General features: G+C 36.7%; 2 protein-coding genes across 2 annotated transcripts; one reads left to right on the forward strand and one right to left on the reverse strand.

The window, feature by feature from the left end:
* Positions 1-1,941: 1,941 nt before the first annotated feature.
* Positions 1,942-7,586, reverse strand: ap3s2 (adaptor related protein complex 3 subunit sigma 2). The gene is made up of 6 exons (XM_084095562.1): positions 7,418-7,586; positions 6,858-6,949; positions 6,604-6,715; positions 6,171-6,242; positions 4,325-4,432; positions 1,942-2,422 (listed from the first exon to the last, which is right to left on the reverse strand). Exons 1-6 carry the CDS (start codon positions 7,484-7,486, stop codon positions 2,297-2,299), a joined length of 579 nt encoding a protein of 192 aa, XP_083951688.1. The 5' UTR covers positions 7,487-7,586; the 3' UTR covers positions 1,942-2,296.
* A 407-nt stretch (positions 7,587-7,993) lies between these two features.
* Positions 7,994-15,056, forward strand: cUnh11orf24 (chromosome Un C11orf24 homolog). The gene is made up of 5 exons (XM_084095922.1): positions 7,994-8,222; positions 8,781-8,821; positions 9,378-9,554; positions 12,804-12,941; positions 13,465-15,056. The coding sequence occupies exons 3-5, from the start codon at positions 9,407-9,409 to the stop codon at positions 14,367-14,369; spliced, it is 1,191 nt and encodes a 396-aa protein (XP_083952048.1). The 5' UTR covers positions 7,994-8,222; positions 8,781-8,821; positions 9,378-9,406; the 3' UTR covers positions 14,370-15,056.
* The last annotated feature ends 2,702 nt before the right edge of the window (positions 15,057-17,758 follow it).

The raw sequence follows: 17,758 nt of genomic DNA on the forward strand, positions 1-17,758 counted from the left end.
ACATCTGCACAACTTTTTTATTTAAAGAATGGGAAGTCTCTCCTCCCACATGAATTAATGGGTCATCCATTAACACAGTGTACGAGAGGGCGTTTGAAATATCAGAGGGGTTTAGAAAGTCATTGATGCCTGATGTGTTATCAAAATGTTGCTGTTACTCACTGTTCTACACTTTTTCAGTGATGTGATAACATTCTAATGGTTAAAAATAATTGGCATATTGTAAATATATTTAGTAAATTACCAAAACGTTCAAAAATTACCCCAAATATATTACAAAAGAGATGAGCAAAACATTTAAAACACTGGAATAAAGGAATATAAAGTATTTTGTATGTATATTCCTACTGTGCAACTATATTTCTAAAAACATTCTTTTAATAATATGGAAAAATTGGTTGAAAAAATATGGAAAAACAAATCACTAAAATGCATTCAAAATACATTAGTATAAATATATTTTCTTGATATATGATATAAAAACATCAAAAACATAGATTTAAACAAAATATTAGTGCAGACCGCTCTTGAAATCTGTTGTTTCCCCACACAGAATCACACATTATACTGTTATGGCAGGTCATAGTGAACCAAGTGCACTGTTGTAAATCCATTAAAGCTGAATTTAATTTGCTGACATAAACCTGCACTTTACAAAAAAGACAATGTCCTCAGAAGCATCTGTACACAGGCTTGTGTAACTGCTGGTAGACAATTGCTGGTGTAACTGTTAAAGGATAACTACATGTCACTGCAATACAACTATACTGTTTAAGTGGAAAAAATACAGTTTAACTTAAATTACCTTATGTTTACAGGAGCAAAGGATGGGATTAGTAACAAATGAACTTATAAAAATACATCCCTCAGTGGTCGTCAGCCTGGACTTTAAACTGCACTTTCTCAAAACTGTAAAATAAAATATGAATTTGGCCTTTGGAATACATGTTTTTTATGTTGTTGTTTTTTATGGTGGAACATTGTTCCAGGGATGGTGTTTATTATTAAGATTAGTATCTCAGAAAAATAGCCAATAACACTAGTTGGACTTTTCATTTGTAAATGCATGAGTGTAATGATTATCAGTCTTTATGATATCTCCCCATCATATTAACCTCTATCAGCTATAAATGAGGTATTCAACAAAGTCAGCAGACTCCATAAAACTCACCTTAGCAATCTCAAAGCTTTGTTATCTAATTTTATTTGCCATGTCATAAATTGCATATAACATGCCAAAAAAAAGTTTTTTAAATTGTAATTGTTTTATGTTAAATAGGCCTAAGTCTTCATTTAGTAATTTCCTAAATGCAATAAATATTTCATTTATTGTGTGAAATATGTGTATCATTAAATCAAAAGGCTCGTAATACCTCAGCGATGAATTCCCCGTTCTTTGAAAATCTTTTTTAATTTTTATTTATTTATTGATAAACATGAAATCTAGACTTGCTTTTAAACATTCTGCATTTCCAAAGAAAACTTGTGCATAAGTCAGATAAGACTGAGTTGATGACTTCAGATATCATCTGATGGCTCTTGACCTTTGATAGGCCACAGCCTTTAAAGATAACTGTACATGACATCAGAGATTTCTAGATACGCTATCATTTGCTTTTTTGGCTGTATGATGCAAATGGTATCTTTGAACTCATTTTGTTGAGCACACCTTTAAGGACCTCAGTTTCCAATGCAATAAAGTTGATTTTATAACACTGCAAACTCATGGTGAAACCATCAACTGACATTCTGTCATACATGAAACCGACCTTGCCCCATGATTGTCATATTTTTGGAGACAATAAATGACCACATTTTATTCTAAGTTTAGAATTGGTGACACTGCTGATGCATTCTGTAATGTACATTCTGTAAATCAAAAAGAACCTCTCAATAATAGTAAAAAAATAGACAATTTTTGAGAAAAACGAGACCTGAATCTGGACAAAAACATAATTTTAATGATATAGTACAGTATAACATTCAATATAAAGTTTTTAGTAGTTAGTCTGGTGGCAAAAATCACATGTTAGCATTGTGGAATGTTGCTACATTACAGACAAAATACAAAACAACACTATAATCAAAATTCGAACAGCGGGCTGTCTACAAACCAAAGTCTGAAATGAAAGGTACGTTGTAAATTGTTGGACACGGTAGTGTGCTTTGGACTTGTAAGAGTCCTCATGTGACGGTCAGTCATGAGTCTATAAATGGCATTAGGGAGACAGCATCTATGGCAATGAATGTCAACACACAATGACAACGAAAAAACACAAATATCAGACATGCAAACTCAAAACGGGGAGAGACTGGGCACTTTTATATTGATGTCCCCGATATTGATGTTACGGGGTATTTCAGGAAGGTTCATATTTTTCACAGCGGAAACAGCTCGTGCTGGTGCTGCAGACAGACCACCCTGCCAAAAACACAAAAATTACTTTTATTTAGTGCAGATTAACAGATCTGTCTATAATATTTAGACTTTTATTTTTACTCTTTAGTTTAGAAATAAAGTACATTTATTATCAATCTTTTGTTGATTCCGAATGTTTTTAACTAATAATCTAAACATTTATTTATAACCTCAAAAAAACTCGGCCCATAAACAAAATCCTGTGACCCAATACAATCAGTCCAGTGGAAATTTTAAGATTGTTCACCCAAAACGGAAAATTCTGTTATTAATTACTCAACCTCATGTTGTGCCAAAATCCATTAGACTTCGTTCATCTTCGGAACAGCTACGCAACTACAACTTTGACGCTTCAAATAGTTCATAAAGAGATCGTAAAACTAATACGTATGAATTGAGCAGCTTAGTCCAAATTTTCTGAAGAGACTCGATCGCTTTATATGATGAACAGATTTACTGTAGGCTTTTGTTCACATATAAACATATCAGTTGTGGCTCAAGCCCAAGCATGTTTGCTTGTCGTGCGAGAACCAATGAGGTTCACACGTTTGAGCTTCTGCAAGAGGTTTGTTCAGGTTCGGCTGAGCTTCTGTTTATGTTCGCTGATCAATATTTAAACGTGAATAAAAGCATTCAAATAAAATTTTAACGTAACCACTCAATTTATATGAATTAGTTTCACAATCTCTGTATGAACTTTTTGAAGCATCAGTGTCAGTTGCGTAGCTGTCAATGGAGGGACAGAAATCTCTCAGATTTAATCAAAGTATCTTCATTTGTGTTATGAAGATGAACGAAAGTCTTACAGGTTTGGAAAGACATGAGGGTAAGCAATTAATGACAAAATTTTCATTTTTGGGTGAACTATCCCTATAGGGCAAAACCCAGCACAATACAAGATATAATACAAATAATATTGTTATTATAATATATAACATTGTATTTAGAAATAGTAATTTTCTTCTTTTTCAGAAATTTCAAACACTAACCAGAAGTTATACAAGAAAACCTGAACCAGCTTGACAGACCATTTTCAGGTCAAAGTCCATAGGGGAAGTCATGAAGTGCCGCCATCACGTTTCTAGTGTCTTTACATAAACATCATGTGTGGATGTTCCTTTGTTCTCAGCCATGTGCGCTTTATTGTCTTGTGCAACATATCCTCATTTTAACCTCTTCTACGTATACACAAGAGTGCGTCAAATGTTGTCAAACATTATTGATCGCCTCGACCCCAGATAGGATATCAGGTGACCATGAATCACTGATATCTGCCCAGACATCTTTCACTATTAATTATATCATTTTAGTTCATTCACATGATGTACTGTTTCAGGAAAAACAAAGTGATACTAAACAAGATGAAATGTCTTTATAGTTTGAGATATCGTTCATATTTCTAGCGTTTCACAAACATTCCAATGGCTCGGTGTAAAACATGCAGTAAAAAACAAAATGAATGTGTACAACACATAATATTCAACAATACTATTCATCTGACTGTACTAACCTTGTTGTATTAGAACTGAACTGAGCTGGACGATGACATCATTTTTTTTGCAGAACTTCTTTATAGATGAAATTAACTAGTAGTTTAATAATTGATGATCTTTACAACGGAACTGAATCAACACTGAACAGACTTCAGCTGAACAACATCATTTGTCTGATATCACTGTAAAGCTGCTTTGAAACAATCTGTATAAATAAAGTTGACTTGACTTGAATACGATTTAACCTGATTTTTTTTTTCTTTTACATTTTTGTTAAAAATGTGCATATAGTATGCGTCACATTAAACTATTTAGAAATTCTCCTTGCTGTTTCAGTTGAGGCAAAGATGTTTGCATGAACTTATGTCAGCTGAACTGGAGTGACTTCAGGTAATGTAAATGTGGAACTCACCTCTGATTTCTCCATTCTATTCTGCAGCTCCACTTGGCCGACTATTTCATTCATGTTAGTTTCCAGAACCATCCCGCCCATGACAACTTCCTGGAGAATGTAATGGACCTGGGAAGAAAAAACTAAAACTTAAACCTACTAGACTATGAGAATCCGGTTGTGCCTTTGTTTTTCATTAGTTAATACAATAATGACGAATGAATAAACAGCTAGGCTAGACCATCCTATTTAAAGGGATACTCCCTTTAAATTGTGAATTGAATTGTGTCCCAATTCATAGGCTGCATCCTTCGAAGGCTGCGAAGGTTGGAATGAGCGTTGTTAAAAGGATTTACTCCACTTTTTTGGAAATAGGCTTATTTTACAACTCCCCCAGAGTTAAACAGTTGAGTTTTACCGTTTTCGAATCCATTCAGCCGAACTCCGGGTCTGGCGGTACCACTTTTAGCATAGCTTAGCATAGATCATTGAATCGGACAAGACCATTAGCATCTCTCTCAAAAAAATGACCAAAGAGTTTCGATATTTTTCCTATTTAAAACTTGACTCTTCTGTAGTTACATCGTGTACTAAAACCGACAGAAAATGTAAAGTTGCGATTTTCTAGGCTGATATGGCTAGGAACTATACTCTCATTCCTGCATAATAATCAAGAAACTTTGCTGCCGTACCATGAGTGCAGCAGGCGTAATGATATGACGCAGCGCCTGAAAATAGGTCTATAGGATAGACAAACTTAGTCCCGGTCACGTTGGAAGTTGCCGAGCTGGGGACTATTATCAGGCGCTGCGTCATATCATTACGCCTGCTGGACTCATGGTACGGCAGCAAAGTTTCTTGATTTTTACGCAGGAATGAGAGTAAGTTCCTACCCATATCAGCCTAGAAAATCGCAACTTTACATTTTCCGTCGGTCTTAGTACACGATGTAACTACAGAAGAGTCAAGTTTTAAATAGGAAAAATATCTAAACTATTTGGTCATTTTTTTGAGAGAGATGCTAATGGTCCTGTCCGATTCAATGATCTATGCTAAGCTATGCTAAAAGTGGTACCGCCAGACCCGGAGATCGGCTGAATGGATTCGAAAACGGTAAGACTCAACTGTTTAACTCTGGGGGAGTTGTAAAATGAGCCTATTTCCAAAAAAAGTGGAGTACATCCTTTTAACAACGCTCATTCCAACCTTCGCAGCCTTCGAAGGATGCAGCCTATGAATTGGGACACAGCTTATGTTTTTGATAATTAAAAAGAACTGGTTTGTAATAGTCACTTGTTGGGGAATCGAAATACAGTACCATGAGAGCGATTAGAGAGCACATGGCTCTGCTTCAAGATGAAAACACCTATTATTGTGTAGTATGGCTTTTTTAATCAAATCACATTCAATTTGGACTGTAAACTTGACTTATTTAAAATCAATACTTTCACACAGCGCCATAAAACCATTCAACTGACTGAACCGGAGCATGAAATGAAACCATAACCCTAAATGGCGAATTCAGAAACAAATCCATCAAGTTACAGTAAAGCCATACATTATTATTTCCCAGTAGTTCCTTAAACTCATAAAACAATATTATTGATTAGATAACTAACAAAGCCAGCATAGTTCACACTTCTATCGTGAACATTTTTTACAATGGTGCCATAATCCAACATGCCATTATCAGAAAGTATATTCTGACATACATATAACCTTTCCATTACATGATGGATCGATTTATGATCACTGCCATTTATTCATGCCCTAATGAACATTTAACAGCACCACTTTTTAGGTAACCAAGGAGGTAAAAAGTTGCACGAGTCATTATGAAGTGAACATCATACACCTGAAAACTGACCTTATCCATGTGAAAGATTAAGTCCAGTTCACACACATTCTCAAAGCACTTGTCCAGGGTTTCCACAAAGACCTGTGTGATAAAATAATGTACAATAGTGAATAACAACATCTTTCAAAGAGATTTCTAAAAGAGATTGTGTTGCACAAAACAAAAAGGAGCGAATCAACCACTCATGCAAAAAAGTACTGTGGCAGTACCATGGTATCAGATGGCAGTGTTATATACTGAATGACTGGTATTTAAATAGTACTTAAAGGTAATACTAGTATTGTTCAGTGAGCATTAATGCAACCTGATATTTCAATGAACAATTGTATTAAAACAAGGGTTGTAAACATTGCCTTGTCTTTATGTAGGCAATATGAAAAACATAATCCCCCTTGTGGCTGTAAGCCATTACTACAACAAGAGAATGGCAGTATGTGTTCACCTGTATGAGATCTAGGATCCCCAGCTCACTCTCTGATGAGTCCACACAAAACACAAAGTACAGAGTGGCATAGTGTCTGTAGATCAGCTTGTAGTCGGAGCCGCCAATCAAACTAAGCAAAAGGAAGAGCAAAACTACAGTAAATTCCCTTTGAGAGCATCCATCTTTATACAGTCATGGATAGTGAAATATAGATGAAAATCATATCAGCAAGCCCTTATGTACAAGCTATTATGTAAAAACCCTTCTGTCACCTTCCGCCCTCCAGAAAATTGCAGACATTATCGTCTCTTTTGGACACCAGATGAAAGGTCTCCCTAATGATCTGTTGCTGCATGTCTTCTGCCTGTGAAAGAAATATGATAAACTGATTTAAAAATCGTTTTGTCCTGGATTTTCACATAAACTCATTACATATATAAAAAATATACAGAGGAGAAAAGCAAACACTATAAGTATACACCACAAAAAATTGTTTAATATTATATAAAAATGACGCTTATGGACATATTACATAGTTATAGATTATTACATTGATAGAGTGGAGATTGTCTAGGCTACATATAATAAGCATTACAAATGAGGAACTGACTTTCCAATAAGAAGTTGGGAAAACAATCAGATACGAAAATAAATATTCCTTGCACGAAACACATTTGACACACATCATTTATCTGAAGCTAATACTGAAGGTTAACTACGAAACATTTAAGAAATATCAATTAATTAAATTTATCTGCTGATAGTGTCTCAATGGTAACGAATCGCATTAGTTGGCAAATGCAGTTTCAGTGTCTTTATGCGCTTATCTTACAAAATATTGGTAGAATCTGATGAGCCTGGGTTTCCCATGGTTGTTAAAAATAAGAATAGCCTTGATCATCCTTGTTTTTTGTTTATTTTTATGTGGTTACTCGTTTTTAAGCGAAGCTTCTGCTTGTCAATAAAATTACTCTGAGTACTTCCGTGTCACGTGACTTACGTTTTTTACATTGTAAAAGTCTTGTAAAACTCTAGACTGGAAAATCAGCTTGTTTCTTCACTTTACCGCTTAGCTTATCTACCAATACCAATATTATTATATGAGACATTGGTAGATGAGCTAAGTGGCCTTCTTTAATCTTTACTTTGTTAATTGGATATTATAATACTTAAATTTAGTAAGCGTTATTTGCTAATATTCATATCAAAACCAATCGTACATATGATCCCATTATACTTTAAAAACTATGACTATCATGGTCATTTAAAACGATTTTATCTAATTTAATCTTCCGTTAATCAATGTCCACATACGTACAATAAACTCAAATTTAATTATGAGCTGAGTACCTTTATTTTGACACGCTCACGGACCGCAACGTGACCCGGAAGTCCTGCATTTCCTCTTGTCGCATCAGCCGTGTGTCGTGTCTGTCAGTTATCTGCTACTTGCATAAACAGCCCGAATTAAAATATGAAGCATTTGACTGGAGAGTGACATTAAACACTCTGCATGTGGAATGAGACGGTATTAATTTGCTTGCTTACTACGGTAAAAAGAGTGTTTTGGTAACGCTGCTGTTTACATCTATACAAACTGATATTTGTATTGTGAAAAGAAGCTTTGTATTTGTTTGGTAAGTGCATCCTCGTGACCTTCTTTATATTTGTCAAGATTGCTTTAATAGCTAACACCGATTTTGTATTCTAATTTTCTTGTGGTCATTCAAGTGCACGTGTAATTAAGCCATTTTGTCATTAGTGTAATTAATATTTATGTATTTATTGTAGTAAGGTGGGTGTGTCTTTAAGAAAAATATATCTAAATGTAAAGAGTTAGAAAACACATGTTCTATTGTAAACAACAAACAATGGTGTCGTTTGTGTCTGGTCTCTTCTTAACTGACCTACATTGCCCTAGTACTGACTTTAATGGTGTTAGTAACCATAATAACACACACACAGATAAGAATTTGTGATTTGTACCAGCATGCAATTGAATGTTAACCTCCATTATGGTGTATTTTTAAATGATAAACCCTCTAGAAATGTGTGTCTTAACCTTTTATAGTTTAAGAAAAATGGATGCAATAAAGTTTGAGGATTCTTTCCTGATAGTTCTTTGGGAATGATTTAGCCCTTTTTTTTTTCAATAGCTGCAAACTGCTTTATTCCTTTTCTGTGTTTTATTCCAGCTCAGGACGGACCATCCGTGAATAATCTACTTCATCTCTGAGTGAGTTTCATTCATTTGTTCAAGCTTGGATGGAAGTCATATGATCTGCACATCCTGGAACGGGTTTAGTGAGCCCTTCAGTGCTGTTTGCAGTGGTGGCAGTAACCAGGCGTTCTGAGGGGTGTGGCAGAGATTTATGAGCTGCGCCCGAGACCTATTTATTCACTTTTGAAACTTCCTTATACCCAAAACAGCCTGTATCAGTGCAGCAAATCACATTTTCTAGCACAGACAAGAGATTAGACCTTACGCTACTTTAAAATTGGATCTTATAATCTGAAAATGAATATAAAAAGGTAACTGTATATTATGCGTATGTGTTTTTATTGTACTTATGGTCTAGTCTTAGTTAATAGGATTGCGAAACAGCCGTTTTGCAGAGACCTGAAGAAATTTCAAAATTTGTTCTAGTAGTGTTTTGGAATGTGTACTAGATGGCGCAATTGGATCATATTTATATTTATTCTCACTCACTTCTCTGATACAATTGATTATCTATCTATCTATCTGGGTTGAGGTAAAGTTTTATAAATCATTGCTTTTGTGTATCCCACAGATGTTGGGGATGTGACCTTCTCTCTCATTATGATCATGACTGTCCACCCCGTCCTGGTCCTGCTGCCCATCCTTGGGCTCTTTGTGCTTCCATGTGCGCCCGTGCATTTGAAGAACGGCTTCAAGATAGTGGTTAATGAGACTTTGAACAGTACAGAGGAGTGTAACGTGAAACTTTGTAAGTCTATTTCTAGGGCATTTGAGATATCCTTTTGATTTTTATACATTAATTATTTCATTAATTTTGTTTTCATTCAAGTATTAACTGAAAGCATGTTGGGATAACAATATTTACAACTTTAGAAACCATCATTATTATTAAGTTTTTTCATTTATTTAAGGTAGCATTTGCCAGAAATCCATGACACAGGGCTTATTTTTACTATTTATATTTTATTATTATATTTGTATTTTATACTGAGATATTTTAATTAATTTCAAGCTTTATTAACAAAAAGAAACCATTTCAAAATATATATTTGGGTCAATGACATGACATGCATATTTCTGTGTCCAAGAGCATTATTTCCTTTTAAAATAATTCATTTAAATATAAAATAATAAATTCTTGACATTTCACTTTACTTTATAACGCCTAGTTGAAATCATTTTTAGTTAAGAGACTTAAGAAAACTATTTAAAATGGTGTCTAAAAAAAATGTGTTCAGATAATTGAAAAACTTTTTGTCCAGCAATTTGTATATTCTCAAATGTCAGGGTGGCACAACTGCAAACATGGCTCTTACCTGTTATGACACGATAATAACCAGTAAACATAATGCATTATCCAGTGGACCCCAACTGATCCTTGTGCCACAGTGAAAAGGTTTGTAGATCTCTCTCAAATACTGGTAAAAACAGGTAGTACGGGTAGGTTGTTACACTTTCCATGTCAGGTGGTACAACTACATATATATACATATAACTATTTGGTTGTACTATCTGACATAGAAACAGTCAAAAAAATGTATTTAAACACCTTTAAATCTTCTTTAACAACTGAAACTTGTTTAAACACATTGTTCATGACTCAAAAAGATGTTTTTTTATTTTATTTTTTAATGTCAATGACCCATTTATATAACATAAATTACATATATAATATTACACGGATACAATTTTTCGCACAAAACCTCATTGATGCAAACCATTTTGAGAACTTTACCATGGTGTCATGTCTACATCAGCAGAATCTGCTAGAAAAGTGTCAGCTAGAATTTCAATGTCAGAGAAAACAATTTTCACCCCAAAATAAACATTCAGTCACCAAACCTGTATGGCTTTCTTCTGTGGAACGCAAAAGAAAATATTTTAAAGAACCCTGGGAACCAAACAACATTGGACCTCACTGACTTTCATTGTATGGATCACTTTTAAAATATCATCTTTTGTGTTCTGCAGAAGTCAGTCAGTCATGCATGTTTTGGAACAACATGCGAGTAAGCGATGACAGAATTTAAATTTTTGAGTGAACAATCCCTTTAAGTTTGCAACATGATGCGTGTGCATGATCAGCTAAGTTCTGTCTTGATAAGGCAAGTGACATTCCTGTGGCCATCCTTATTGTTGACCCCTGCAAATAATATAAGACAGGCGGGAAATGTAAATGACAGATTTGTTTGATTCTTTTCCACTATTTCCAAGAGTTAAAACAGCCGTTTTTTCTTTTTTTGTTTCTTTAAGGGCTTGAGAATAAAATGCAGTCTCTGTGCTACCTTCAGAGATAAAACAGGGTACCTGCAGAATATCATATTTTTCTCAAAGTAAAGCCATATGTTTTGTTTTCTCTTTTTATACATCACGTCTTTCCCTTGAAGAACGTGCACTTTCAAAGAGGGCCATATGTTTCGCATTTAAGATGAAAGAGAGGCCTGGGCTGGCTGTTCTGCTTATGCGCCAGGCGCTGCTTCAGCGGGCCATACCCTTCTACAGGGTGTTTTTTTTTTTTTTTTTTTTTAAATCACTTTTCCTCTCCTCTTGCTTTGGCCACACACGTTGAACTTGACTATCCCGCCACCTCTGTAAACACGCAGACAGCCAAAATGACCCCGGGGCACGCTGGCTTTGTGTTTGTGCGTAGAGCGGCTGGCCCTGCCCCGCCCGACACCACGCACGTACACAGTCGGTATTGAGTTTCCGTCACGTTAACCGTATGGAGATCGAAAGCAAGGTCAGAATCACCACCGCCATCTGGAAGTCTGAAATGTTTGGAATGATGGGGAGCTATAAATACATAAGCATTCCACATTCCAGCTCAGGGAACGGTGTGTTTTTTCGACACGTCAAAGACCAAACGTACTATGTAGCGACCGGTGGCGACTGCTGAAGTCTTGACGGGTCCTCTACGATTTCACACCGGACTCCATTCGCCTTTGCTTTCGTGCGTTTTCTGCTTTAAACAGCTGGAGAAGTGTTTAAAAGGGAAAAAAATGCACACGATGCAGCTGGCCTATCAATTTAGTGCGTCAACGCTGACCAAGAGCTGATTCAACTGGCATTTTTCACCTCACCGAGGTTGACTATTGATTCACCTGGAGCTTTAAATGCTGGATGAGTGTCTGAGAAGGGAAACGGGGGCATTTTGGAGCATTCTGCAGTGCCAGTGCAAGCAAATTCTTTCCAGCCCCGTTGGTCCTGCCGTGCTGCAGCCACCTGGTTAAGTAATCAGGGGAAGTGGGAATAAGGGAAAGAGTGGAGACGGATGTGGAGGTTGAGGTGTGCAGTACCTAACACACACATGGCTGCTGGGAGGGGATCAAAGAGAGGTGCAGCAAGGCCTGTTTTTCTTCCCAGACGTTGCTCGTTCCCGAAGACTGCAGAGCTCAGGATATGCAGTTTGACATCCAGTAATGAGCATTCAGGGAATGTCTCTGTCCCAATGAAAACAACTGAGGTTAATGAGTCACAGATCGCACTGGTCATTTTAGAGCAGGCTGTAAAATATATTTGGACTTGATACTCTAAAAACAGCCTTTAGAAACTTAGTTTTGGTTATTTGTCCTCTTAAATTTGGATTATTGGTAGCACAAAGTGTCCGTTTGTTTGTTTTTCTATTTGATCATATTGGAAATGTTGATGATGCTATTCTGGGAACGTCCATATTGGTGTAATGTACCGTATGTTTCAGTTTTTCATCTCTTGTGCATATATTTGCATATGATACATTTCATTCAGCAACTTTACCTCCTATTTTGGAAGGATTCAGACTGATATTCAAACTGGTAACTCGTTAGACTTTTTGGATAATTTGTTCAGATTGTTTTTTGGGGTTTTTTCTGTGCCACTGATTAATTTACTCAGCAGTAACAATTCAGCAATCTTACATGGTTTTGAAGTCAATCGAAATTGACTGCAAACAAGCTTTATTTTAAGCAACAGCTTCTTTGAAGAGGAAGTCTTGTTGATTTGTTTGTTCTTCATTTTTCAGGTCCGGAAGGTGGATCTTGTTCGGGGGCTATTTTTGATAAAGAAAAATCTCTGTGTTTTCTGATCAGCTGCCCAAATAATACCCAAAACTCTTCTTGTGGAAATGTCACGAAAATCAGCGAGCTGTTCGCGGAGACAGGTGTGACCACAAATGCTTATACCTTTACTTTGGGTTTTCTGCATTTGTGTTATATATATTTGTGCTTTCATCTTTTGTAAGTAATTGATTTTTCTTCAGTAACTTTACCTCTTATTTTGGAATGATTCGTTACACTGTTTCAAAACAGTAAATTGTGAGTCTTTCTAATTGATTCATTAACAGAATTGACTCATTTGTTTTATTAATTTTGTTAAATAAATCATTTATGTGCGGGTTCTTTTTAAAGAATCTAAAACACCACAACCAATGTTGTCCAATTCACAAACAAATGACTCTTAGAGTATTTTGTTTTATGAATCAGACTACACTGGTTGCACTATATATTTTTGATGTATTTAAAAAGAATGGCAAGAGTAATTTGTTTGTGAGTCAGACTACACTGCTCCAACTCAACAGAATGATATGTTTTCTTACGATTTCCTCATCACATTTCATCTCATCTCACTTGTTCCAGAAAATCAGCCATGTCAACCGTTTACCAACTCAATCTTTGTTTTTGCAGAGTCTGACGATGTGGACAATAATCCGACTAGAGAATCGGTGCTTCAGCCAGAGTCTTCTGGCACCAGCTCTTCCCAATCTTCTCCAGACGGTTCTTCATCTATTACCACACTACCATCGGCCTCTGAAGCTAACGTCTCCATCTCCACGACTTCCACTACTACAAAACCGACTACTTTACAAAACAACTTGACAACTAAAGCGACTACCAACATGCTGACAAATTCAACAGAGAAATCCTCCACAGCTGATGCAGTGCCAAAATCAGCGATCAGAACAACCATTCCAACAACACCAGCCATGGCCGCAACCATCCCAACAACACCAGCCATGGCCGCAACCATCCCAACAACACCAGCCATGGCCACAACCATCCCAACAACACCAGCCATGACATCTACCACCACAACTACTCCCAAACCAACCACGACCAGCCCTAAACCCTCTTCAGCAACTACCAGCACCACAACCACCACAACAGTTGCACAAACCATAATTCCAAAACACCCTTCTTCACCTTCACCATCAGGGAACAAATCTTCTGTCAACATCTCACCATTAGTGCCTACAACAACTTCATCCAATTCTTCCTCTAAACCAGTACAAGCTTTTCCCATTCCAACATCCTCAGATGAGAAGCCAATGCCAGCCATGCCAAAAACCTCAATGAGCCCCTCAGTAGTGACATCCAAAAGGGACCAAGCCATTGTTAAGGTGGCCGGAAACTCTTTGACCAGCCACCTGTTGAACACAAGCTCTCTGCTGGCCGTTCTTCTGTTTGGCCTCCTCTTTTTCGTGGTCACGGTGGCGCTGTTTCTCAAACAAGCGTACGAGAGCTACAAGCGAAAGGACTACACTCAGGTCGACTATCTCATCAATGGAATGTACTCCGATTCGGGGGTCTGACCGGGATTTTGTGGTTTACATTTCAGTGTATTTCCGTTTGGTAGCAGATTGACTTTGGTTTGAGGCCCCTTGGTAGCACTCGCTCGCATTTCAAACGCTCGAAAGCCCTGTACGACTTCTAGCTATGGGAATCTAGCTGGTGCTCGAGTGAGTTGGTATGACATATCTTTTGTTTCTATGCAGATTTAGCTTCCACATAATTCTTGGCACACGGGGCTGAAGCCTTAGTATTAACTTAGCCCTCAACCTTCGTTCAACGAATGTCATTATAAGGGATTCATAGTGCAATATTTGGATATGTTTTGTCTAATCTGTCATGTTCAGTGTTTCATCTGCAGCTGATGAGTTGGTTGCAATAATTGCCTTTTTATGTTTGTCGGAACGGTTCAGGAACATTTAAAGAGTTATGAATTAATGCCTCATTTTTTCTTTTCTTTTTTTGTATGTGAGAGTAAGGAATAAATGCCAAACCAGGAATTGTGGCACAGAAGCACATTATTGTAAAGCCAAGGGAATAACTCAGCCATTGTTTATTTAGTGTCTGGAACAAAGAACAGATGATGATCGCGTTAGTTGGGGATCAGAGGATGGTATGAAGTATGATAGTTTGATATGTGCCAAATTGATTTTGTAAGTCTTAATAGCTGCACTGTTAAAAAAGATGTATAATAAATAACTTACTTTGCACTCTGTCTTTTTTATTGTGTGAAATCTGATCCATGTATTGCTGAAATCTGTGCATCATTTTCCACAAAAAAAAAAAGAAAAAGAACTTTCATCATGGAGCTTCTATGTATTTCCCTGCACTTAATATATTAAAGAGGTGGTTCACCCCCCAATATTTAAATGGTCACCATTTGAGTAGCACATTAACACATGACAGGGCTCTTAATAAAAAAAGCACACTAAAATGAAACATTTAGACTAAGTAACTGTAGGCTACAGCCTTGTATGCAAAAAAATAAAATAATAATAATAATATATTGGTAAAAATTAAATGTATTTTAGAATACTATTATTTATACATTGCATGTTGGTAATATGTCTCTTTAGTTACACGTCATGAACAACGTATAAAGTTTTTCGTATAACGTATAAACGATTTCCGGCTCATTTTGAATCGGACACAACCGACAAATGACTCGGTTCAGTGAGGAATCAGATATGATCTCAATAACAACTCTAAAATGATTCACAGACTTAGTGCATCTGATTCAAGCTGATTTCGGGGCTGTTTTATTCATCTTTTTTTTTTTTTTTTTACTTTACTCACTCATTAAAAAGAACTAGTTCATAAGAGTCATTTGGTCTTGAATCAGACATAACAGCTCACATGTGGTTGTTGTCACGGTATCTTACGAAATCGCAAATGGTGCACACGAAGTTGAATTGTTATTTGCTATTGAACTATTTTTGGTTAACTCATTGCTGCCAATAAAAACAATCCTCTAAGCACTGCTTAAAGGGATAGTTAATCCAAAATTCGGTCATCATTTACTCCCTCAAGTTGTTATAAAACCTGAATGAATTTGGAACAACTTGAGGGTGAGTAAATGATGACATATCCTTTTAACACATTTTAGCATGTTTTCGTGTTTTCATAATGATTCTGTCTTCATTCTGGTTCATGACCAAGCAGAATAGGATGCATAAGTTCAAGGGGTCTCCTTGCTTTTGGAGCCAGTGTGCCCCAAGTTTCCCATGGTTTCAAAGTGTTTTATGAGTAGAAGACTACTTATATCAATCAGCCTTTGGAGTAAACAGGATGCCACACATAAACAAGCCACATCTGTCAGCCAATAATTGCACCTTGGATATGTTCAATGCACATTGTTTAATTTTAAAGGTCTGGAAGTTTAATTGGCAAGGAAGAAAATATCAAGTTGAAAGGAAGGTGGGCTGACACCTTTACAACAAGCTCACCAGGGGACGGTTTTGTTTTGGGGGGGAAGCACAACAGCAGTTCCTTGAAATGTGGATTTTATTAGAGAAGCACGGGATAGAGCATGGAGTCCGTTGTTATCTTCTCCAAGCGGTTGTGTGACTAGTTGCTGACCTTATCTGGCCTTAAAAAAACATCTTTTCACAACCTATGATTACCACATTTCTTGTCGAGCGCTGCATTTTCGTAATTCTCAAAGGAATCGTCTCAGGCCTCAAAATTTCCCAATCTCTCGCTTTCTTTTGGCATTTATAAATCCTAAATTTTTACTTCACGCCAAAAGAGAAACAATACTGATGAATGTCCAATAAAAATGTTAACCTCGCTCTCCAAACAAAACAGTGGGCCTCTCATTTGTTTTGATGGTTTGGTATTGATACTCCGCTATTAGCCGTTTATTTGCTACAACTTTCAGCGCAATATTGCTGTTTTCCACGGTTGTGTAACTAAGTGGCAGACACATATTTCAGCACGGCTTCAGGCCGACTATGAAATCCTGACTATGAGTTTCCAGTGAAAAGTATAGGTAGCAAGCATCAGGGTTAGTGCAAAGCACATTGACATGATGCCTCTATAAACCCTTTGTTTTAAGAGGACTTGTTCCAGATGGCATCTGTTACGCGCGAAATATGTCTTGCATTAAGTCTTGGATGCATTAATGCAAAGTCTAATATTCAAAAGTAAACGGGCAGTGGAGAAAGTGATTTTTTATTTACGCGCAGTGCTCGGCGGATCAAAGAGAACGCCGAGAGCTATTGCACAGGTGACTGTAAAGGCAGGTTTCATTACAGCATATTTCTCTAGGCCCGGGAATTACTGCCTGCTTCGCTCACACGCACTACCGCGCACATATGCTTTCACTTTAGATTTGGAGTCAGTTGCAGAACTTTACCATTCAACTCAATGAGGGCTTTCAGTCTGCCAGGGGTTCAGTTTGATCCTTGATGTTTACAGCACCTCAGGACTCATGAAAGAGGCCAAAATAAATTTGCATCATTGTATTTTACCCTTTTATAAAATGAGCTTTCATATGAGCATAAAGAAACATAACAGGCTAGCAACTAAAAGGAGAAGGCTGTGCCAAGCTTGGCATGTTTAAGCTGCTGTTTTCTAAAGTACAGAGAAGAATTGATGTGTCACTCACTCACAAAGCATGTTTTATGCATTTTAAAACTTCCATCTCTCCCTGTAGGAAAGCAAAATGAGATCTCTTTAACATCTCATTTGTTTCTCAGATTGTTCTCCAGAGAAAACGACTCCAGAAGACACTAATTTGTCTCCTAATGTTTCAGAACTCATATGTGACCCGTGATCACAAAACCAGTCTCAAGTCGCACGGGTATATTTGTGGCAATGCCAACAATACATTGTATGGGTCAAAATGATCGATTTTTCTTTTATGCCAAAAATCATTAGGATATTAAGTAAAGATCATGTTCCATGAAGA

Source organism: Abramis brama, assembly GCF_963993115.1.
Source record: "Abramis brama genome assembly, chromosome: 20".
Classification (NCBI taxonomy): domain Eukaryota; kingdom Metazoa; phylum Chordata; class Actinopteri; order Cypriniformes; family Leuciscidae; genus Abramis; species Abramis brama.